Genomic DNA, 8,987 nt, shown 5'->3' with positions numbered 1-8,987 from the left:
TCTCTCTCTCTCTCTCTCTCTCTCTCTCTCTGTGTGTGTGTGTGTGCTGTATCTATGTATGGATGTATGTCTGTCTGCCTGTCTGTCTGTCAGTCATTCATTCAAGCTGTCTGCCTGTCGGTCTCGACGATCCCGTGTGTATATATCTGGTCGTTGTCGAATGCCAAGTGTCGCTGCATTCTGCATTCGATGCTCAATCGATACTGTCCGCTAGCGCTACATCTTTCTCTCTCTCTCTCTCTCTCTATCTATCTATCTATCTATCTATCTACCTGTCTCTCTATATCCTTGCTCCGCCCTCTTTCTTTCATCTTCTCCTTCTTTCTCCTCCTTCAACACAAACTACTCTTTATTTATTTTTTATTTTTTCTTCTTCTTTTTTCATTAGTTTTTTCAATAGCGACGCTTCCTTTAATCGAAAAGCAGGCTTTTTCGCTAATTAAAGAGCCCTATTCTTTGATCACCGACGCTTCCCAGCAACTGAATTACCTCACTTTTAAAACTAATTTAGGCAAACGCTCACTTTTCAAAAAACCACATCGAGCAACAGTCGTCATCTCAATCTCATGGGCAATAATTCAAAATAATTGCTTTCTTTGCATAATTGCATTCTCGGGATAATATTTGAATATAATAATCCATTCTTTATATGGATATGATATTTTATCTCTATCTCTTCATAATAAAACGGTGTAATAAATTGAATATAAAGATAAGTCATTTTTATTAATTTTTATTATATAAGTATTAATGAGTTGCTAGTTTTTGTATTAACGTGATATATTTATGTATAAAATTTGTTTTGTAAATATAATTTTTCCAATTGAAAACCACATACAAGTGCATTATGCCGACTGTTTTTGCCTACTTACTTTTTACAGTAAAGGAAAAATCATTTATTTGATGATCTCTTATACTTCAAAAGCTGCTACTTGTAATAATAATAAAATTTTATCCTATTCTCTGACTTCAATGTAAATAATTATCTTCGTGGATTATATAGCATCATTGAAAAATAACTCGTAACAATGTGCACAAGAATTTTAATGAATAAAGTAAATGTTGAGCTAATAACAAAATAACTTATTTGTTAATTTATTACACAATGAAAAAAGTGTTTAATAACAAATGAACATAATTAAGTCCATATTTGTAATTAAGAAAATTAGAAAAATTAAGAAATCGCCCATTTATAATAGTGTAGGATAAATTGAAAAAATTTACAAGTATAATTGCAATATAACCGTAAAAGATTAAAACATAGGATTTTTATAATTTAGACAGTTTTTTTTTTTTTTTTTTTTTTTTTTTTTTTTTTTTTGTTAGTAATATCAATTAACAGTTTGAGTTAGTAACTTTTAAAATATTTTATAGATTGCTCAAAATAATTTTAAATGTCAATAAATAAATAAAGGCTGTACGCCTCTTTTCATCTGAATATTATCGTAGCTTCGATAAAATATATACATATTTATTTAAATGAAAAAAATATAGGTATTTCCGTAGACACCATTGATAGCTCGGTAGATCGTATTAATTAAGCAAGGTTTTTGGTACTTAAACATTAATTAGTCAATTAGTAATTACCTTAGTAGAAAAAAAGATTTGATATGTGTTATGCAGCCCTGGCGCTAATTAAGCTCATCAGGACAAAAGTGTACAGCTCTATCGACAACTCGTCAAAATGAAAAGAAAAGAAGGAAAAAAGAAATTCCAGACGAGTTGCTAAGTCGTTTTATTTTTCGCTGTTACCCCTACGCTCTCTCTCTCTCTCTCTCTCTCTCTCTCTCTCTCTTTATTTCTTTGTCAGGCGCACATACACCCTCTTGCCTTCTCGCATGCGCATAATTTCTTTCCTTTAGTTACTCGGTAAGTAGTTATTGTTTTGCCTTCATTTATCACTCGAGCTAATCGTCAATCACTATTCCATTACTTTTAATTTATGTACGTACTTTGTCATACTGGTCACTCAATGTTCTTAACTATTCCTTATTTTCTAAACTCCCTCCAACATTATGGAGCTATTCACATTATGAACGAATATAACTTACATTTAATGTGTCTGTTTCTAAGTTATCAACGTAGCCCAGCCCTTTCGTTTCCTTGACTTTATGTAAATTATACGGCTGATAGAAGATTGTTTGCATTGCCTATATTTATAACGGCTTATTTCTCTTACAATACATTTAGCTTATAATGGCTTCGAATGTGCTCGCGTGACTTTATCACGAAATGAAAGATTCAATCAAATTTCATTTTACTTACCAAACTATTACTGTCTCTTGTTTTTATCATAGAGTCACGAGATACATTTTTAATAGCATATGGACGTGTTCAGCATTTCCACCCATAGTCATTTATGTTTATTTCCCGTTCCGCGAATGTTTAAAACACCCGGCTCCTAAATATCTTCCCAACTCGTTGAGTTTCAAGTTCTTTGATGTTCTTAGACTCTTATAAAGCATTAGCTTGTATAGTATTACGCCTATTGTGCTTTGCTGTATTGTTAATAAAGGACCAGCACTATTTCCATGATCTTTTACCTACATTACTTTGGCGAATATAGATATAACCGTGCCAGTCTGACTCTCGATTTTACGGTAACTGCTTAGCACTTGAATAGCAACGAGAAGGTATTTCCTTCCTACTACATGCTTCAATCGAGGGTTGTAAGCGCCTCCTCTCGATCTACCATGATAAGGCGCATGTTGTCCAAGTTGTTACTGCACCAGCCAAAACTTTCAAACACCTACCGTTTACCAAGAATTCGTTAAAAATTGATGCTAAGTAAAGTCGTCTATCGCAAATGCTGATCCGGCTTGTTTAATATTTTAAATGCAGGGCAATTTAAATTCTTAATTAGGCTAGAGTCTTGAACTTACATTGGGCTTGGATGTTTTTACATTGTTGGATAAGTTGGAAGAAATTATCTATTCGCAGAATACGTAATGATATGTATTTTCTTGTTATCTGTCATTACTAATACAAATGAGATTGTGTCAATATTCGTTTCGCTGGTCTGAAAGAAGAGAACCGGCATGTCAGGAAAATTTTTTTTAGACTGGAGAAATTGTAGATGAGTTCTCTAACCATATCGACTAATATAAATTTTCGATTTATCAGTCAGGTCGTCGGCAGCGTGATGAGTATCGAAGATATCTTTGACAACTATCAGATGGTATTTTATCTTTTTGCTTTCTATTTGTTTTTTTTTTTTTTTTTTTTTTTTTTTTTTTTTTTTTTTTTTTTTTTTTGATTATATAGGTTCCGTATAATTTTTTACTTTACTTGCCGCTGGCCATTCCATTGGCTTCCTGCTTACTTAGGAGCTTTTTCTTGACTCGATGTCAGAACGACAGCTTTGGACAAATTGCCTGTGAATTTAAGATTTTCAAAAATATCGTTAATAATTGTTTATAAGCTTCGTGAGAAGCATGCTTTGTGTCTGTAATAATTACGTCCTGTTTGAATGATAATATTTGTCAGCGTACACCAGATGTAGAGCTTAAAGATGACTTTGCCTTGTTACGATCTGTATGTGTATATACTTTTTATAAAATAAACTGTGACTATTTTAAGGTCGGATATTCGAGTATATAAATAATTTGACGTTCTTGAAAGAAAACAAAAAACGTACATTTTCTAAGTATATATTTTTCGTATATTCCGTATAAGTGTATAGTTTTCATTTTTCAGATCTATATTTAAATTAAAAGGTGTAGCATAAATCATGGATCTTATAAAGCTATAAAGAATAACGTATTTATAAATCACGCATAAAGATTTTAAATATATAATACAAACTCTGAGAAAGAGAAATAAAATACTCTAATTTACATTCTTAATTTAATTATCTTATGCAAGTTTTTATTATATTGAATGTCTGGACGGTTATATTAAGTTTTTATAACGCCATGGATACTGGCACTTTTTATGCTAATCATACGTACTAACTTTGCAAAATTTTGTTGAATTTTACGTAAAAAATTGTATAAATTTGTCGTAAGTTGAATAAGAAAATCTATATTATAGGGAAAATATATGAAATCTGAAACAAAAGAAAAAAATTTAGAAATTTAAAAAAAAAAAAAAAATAAATAAAAGAAAAGAAAAAAAAAAGAAACGATGAAGGCAACAAAGAACTAAAAACGTTTTATCTTGTAATTGGCTGCTCGCATACTAATGATAACGAAATTTCTAATTGCAACATGCATTGATCAAATTCATTATTAATGCTTTGACTATAATGCGAAAGTATTATAAGAATTAAATATTCAAAAGTAAATTTGCCTTGGAGTTTTCAAAAAATATGAATAAAAATGGTACGTAAGTACCGAATGCGCTCAGGCGTAATTTGCTATATAATTATACAGCATAAAGTTGCCTGGAACATTTTCCTCCTCGTTTGATGTATACTTTAATTCAATAAACAAAAATAATAATATTCAATTATGTTAGTAGCTTGTCACATCACTAATTATTACATGGGCAAATTTGCTTATTGTAAAAATGCAAAAATTCTCGCGGGATTAATTTTTTATTTCATTCCTACAAGTCTTTACAGAGTTTCTATTTATATGCACTTATAAATTATTCGATAAAGTTTAAAATTTTTTGTTGTTGTTGTTGTTTATTTTTTTCTTCTTCATTCATTTTATGTCCATTTTACAACATTCGATTAAAATATATTAATAGGACGGTGAACGTGGATACCTAGAAGGATTAGCATCGCGATATGCAGACCTTTTGAGAACACATTATGGCGATGTTCTTGAGCCCCTCGAAGAGTTACGACGCCGTGAAACAAATACGTCTCCCAGAATGTCTAATACTCAACTCACTACAAGTCACTCGCAGCCTATTTACATTCCTGGAAAATATTCGGTAAGCTACTATTTTGCATTGCAAACAATTTTAACTTTTCGCGCACCATTTGCTTTATGCCTCAACCTACATTGATTATTTGTTCTGTAGTTTTGTAAAAGACTATTCAATTATGTCAATAATAAAGTAAATAATGGCACTTTTAAATGGAAAGTTGTAATTGTTTGTTTTTTTTCGAAAAAGATTTTTTTTTCGAAAAAGAATGAGACGATAATTTAAAATAAATATTATCCATCTGCGATTTTATTAATAAGATCGATTTGAAGCTTCGAGATGATTGATATATTAATCAGAATTTGTTATCGGTTTCGTATTATGACATGATACGAGTGAAGTAATTGAGATTCGGCACTGCCGACGGCATTAGAAATTTAATACATGCAATAAAAATAAAAATAATCTAGATTTTCAACCACAGTATGACAGAATGTTAGAGCATAAGAGAATTTATTTACGCATTTATTGCCTTCAATAAATGAGTGCCTAAATTATAATATTTAGAGAAACACAGTGGATGCAAAATATTATAGAGAACTGAAGAGAGAAAAAACATGGAAAAGAGTCAGTTTAATGATAATATATTTCCAAAAACAAAAACAAAACAGTAGGAAATAAGCCGAAAAAAGAGAGACAAATACAGGAATAATTGTCCAGAATTTCAAGCGGGATTACGGAAAAAAATATTTAGAAAACCAAAGGATTTTGTAGGAAAAATGCAAACAAGATGTTTACAGGACTTCGCTTGCATAATATGTATAACGATAAATATTAAAAGTCACGGAAAAGAGATAGATTTATTAGTATTAGCAAAAATTAAGAAAACAGAAGAGTTTTATAGGACTACCCATGACAATATTTGTTTATGTTGTAGAATTTTAAATTCTGGTACATCGATATGGATTTATATATTTTCTTCTTACAAATTATATCGCATATTCTTCATACCAAGTTCTAAATAAATTTTTAAATAAAAATCAATATGATAAGTATTATGTTATTATATTATTATGATAATATGAAGTGATGTAATGATTAATTAAGTATAAATCAGTATAGCTAAGAGAATGAAAAATCATAGTTTTTGAAAATACAACTCTTTACGAAATCAATTGTTATGCTAAAATAGTAATACACAACTCAAAAATACTCAATTATCTTTTGGAAATTCAATATTTTTAATATTTAAAAATCTGTTTTTTTTTTTTTTTTTTTTTTTTTTTTTTTTTTTTTTTTTTTTTAAATACGATTAAACTCGTAAATTATCTTTGCACTTAAATAGAGAAAAAGTTTCGTTTAAATAATTAATTCAAATGTACGATTTACTTTATTAAGTTTTTATTTTTTTTAATCATCCAGAATTAAATCCATATTAAATATAATTTTATTTTTTCGAATTATTGTGTATGTTTTAATGAGAATTGCTTTTTATGAGAATGTGAGAGTTCTTATTTTCGATAGTATAATAACATTAATATATAATTGATTATTATACCGGACGTTTTATTATGAATATCGTAAATCCATGATGAAACTGACAATTGTCACGACTTAATTATTATGCAACAATATTTGATAATAATTGTTATTAAGATTATTAATAATCAGTTGTTTGTTTTTTTATCAACAGCCATCGAGTTGCTTAAGTGATAAAGAAGAAGATGAAATCTACGGTTTTGGATATGGAGTTTTTGGTCGTCAAATGTTACAACAAAGACAACAAAAGCTTGCGCTGGTCACACAAAACATGGCATTGACTAATAGTAACGTTCACCAGCAACAATCTGTTTACCAGAGGTGAGATTAAATATTTAATTATTTTTATTAATTTTTTTATTAATAAAAATCTTTACTCATATTTAATATTACATCTTGTCTCATATTCTCGTATAAGCGTACCAACGTAATTAATATATTTTGAATGTGCGTAAACTATTTCGACTAATGAAACTGTCCAATTGCCCATATCGATTTAATAAACGAAAAATTAATACAACTCTGTGCGAATGATCGGTAACTAAAATTTTATTTAATATTTTGATTATGCAATTGTCGTTATGTGCTGATTCTGTGTTGTATTAACTGAAGTGACAAAGTTAAGTTGTATACTCATATACGTAGATCGGAAAATAAAGAAATTGCTCGATCGAGAATAAATAACCTTATTTAATTACATTAGTTGGACGTAACAGAGATACAACTTCGCCGTATATCATGTATCGTCTATATTTGTATTACTTTCTTATCTATCATTGGCACACGGCTCCGACGTCTTGACTTCTGCTTTTGGCGATGGCTACGTTGGAATCTCTTTGTCCCATTCTGCCAATGGTTACTGCTCGAGTGCTGCCCCAATAGTCTCCATTTCTTCGTCGACTTTTCATTGAAGATGAAATCTAACCGCTTTTCGCTCGACATTCAGCTCATTTATACTTACCGTCTCTAATATTCTTGCTAATATATAAGGAATATATATATATATATATATATATATATATATATATATATATATATTTATATATATGGCGTTTAGCTGCGCCAGCCAACATTTAATATTACTAGCTATTCACCGTCCTATATTTCCGTATTCTTGAATTGTTAATTCCCTATTGCACTTCACTTCGATGAAGCGTAACTAGAATCGTACTTTCCGTTCATTTTATTCGCACGCCCTCAAGTATTCACGAAACAATTTTCATTGCATCTATAACATTATATATATATATTGTAATTTATAAAATTAATAAACTTATGAAAGTATCCGATACATTTTTAAGTATTATTTCTCATATTATTTCTATCGCACAATCGTCTATAACGAGCAATTAAAGCCAATTTTAATTCGAAATTAATATAATTCAAATTAATTTTTTAGTCTTATCGCTCGAGGTCACGTTTAAAATTTATAATTATCAGATCTACATCTCAATTGTTCTATAAGAGAATTTCAGATCAAAGAATAGTTTATTTCATAAATTTTATATCCAATTTTATGTATTACATATATAAGTATTATATATTAATATAAACTCAAGTTGAATAAAAAATAGTTGAATATTTTTTAAGGGTTATTCACGCGTTCGTTTTATAATATATTGAAATAAATTATTCAGAGAAATACGTTTACAAAAGTTTGCATACGCCAGAGCTACAAGTATAGGTGAATTTTATAAAAATATAGGAGCCTTTTTATCTCTAATGTTAAAAACATAAATAAAATTTCCTACTTTCTCGTATTTTTTGCCAAGGATAGCGAATAGTGTAAACCTTTTTTATTTTTTGGTCCTCGATTTACGAAGTCTCTTCGTATTCATAAGTTTTAATAAGTCTTGCTATTCATACTTGGTGGGTATCGTATTAGTAAAAATCTTATTTAATATAATCTTAATATGCAAGATGTTTATTGTTATAAAAATTTCACAAACTTTACGTAGCTGTAATATAAAAAAAAAGCTATCTTCAATACCTTTATTTAACATATTCCAGAAGTGTATTTATAAGAATGTAACTAAAACTTTCAACTTCAAATATGATCGAACACTATCTATGCATATTTTTAGCAATTTTCTTTGTAACAGATTTATTATTTTAATATTAAATACTTTTATGAATCTAGTTCAAGTTAAGCTAGGTAATTAAAAAGTTTTTCTTAAACTTGGCAGGATAGTTATATTGTCTGTATTATTCATTTTTTAAACTCAAGTAATATATATTTTACCATTACGGCTTTTATTGTATTCGCAAATTTTTTTTATTATAAAACTGTAAAATATTTTAATATTTATTATGTTATTCACTATTATAATTTTTTCTTTTTTACATTTCAAAGTCATGTTTTTATTAGATTTTTATATTCATATTTTCACGGATTTCAGTTTGAGCGAATAATCATTCGTATCGATATCATTCTTAATATTTATATTAGTTTGAAATTACTCGTTTCATATAACTATTCATATAACTATTCGTATAACTTTTATTATGCAATTTGATGTAAAATAGGATCAATCTGACACATTTAAATTAAACTCCAAACTTTCGTGTTTCGATTTTTTAGTTTTTTTTTTTTTAAATAAAACAAAATATTTACAACATTCTATTGCTGT

The 8,987-nt window shown here is 28.6% G+C and overlaps 1 protein-coding gene across 1 annotated transcript in view; it reads left to right on the top strand.

Moving 5' to 3' along the window:
* LOC105362408 (SAM and SH3 domain-containing protein 1) overlaps positions 1 to 8,987 on the top strand; it is a 29,076-nt gene that overhangs the window by 1,485 nt on the left and 18,604 nt on the right. Inside the window, exons 2-4 of the mRNA XM_011499849.1 lie at positions 1,506 to 1,511; positions 4,695 to 4,884; positions 6,512 to 6,678. Of these exons, the coding sequence (XP_011498151.1) occupies positions 1,506 to 1,511; positions 4,695 to 4,884; positions 6,512 to 6,678 (363 nt within the window). The remainder of the gene's footprint in view (positions 1 to 1,505; positions 1,512 to 4,694; positions 4,885 to 6,511; positions 6,679 to 8,987) is intronic.

The sequence above is a fragment of the Ceratosolen solmsi genome, unplaced genomic scaffold (genome assembly GCF_000503995.2).
Source record: "Ceratosolen solmsi marchali unplaced genomic scaffold, CerSol_1.0 scaffold35, whole genome shotgun sequence".
Lineage (NCBI taxonomy): Eukaryota > Metazoa > Arthropoda > Insecta > Hymenoptera > Agaonidae > Ceratosolen > Ceratosolen solmsi.
The sequence above is the reverse complement of the archived record's forward strand: the minus strand, read 5'-3'. Positions and strand labels throughout refer to the sequence as shown.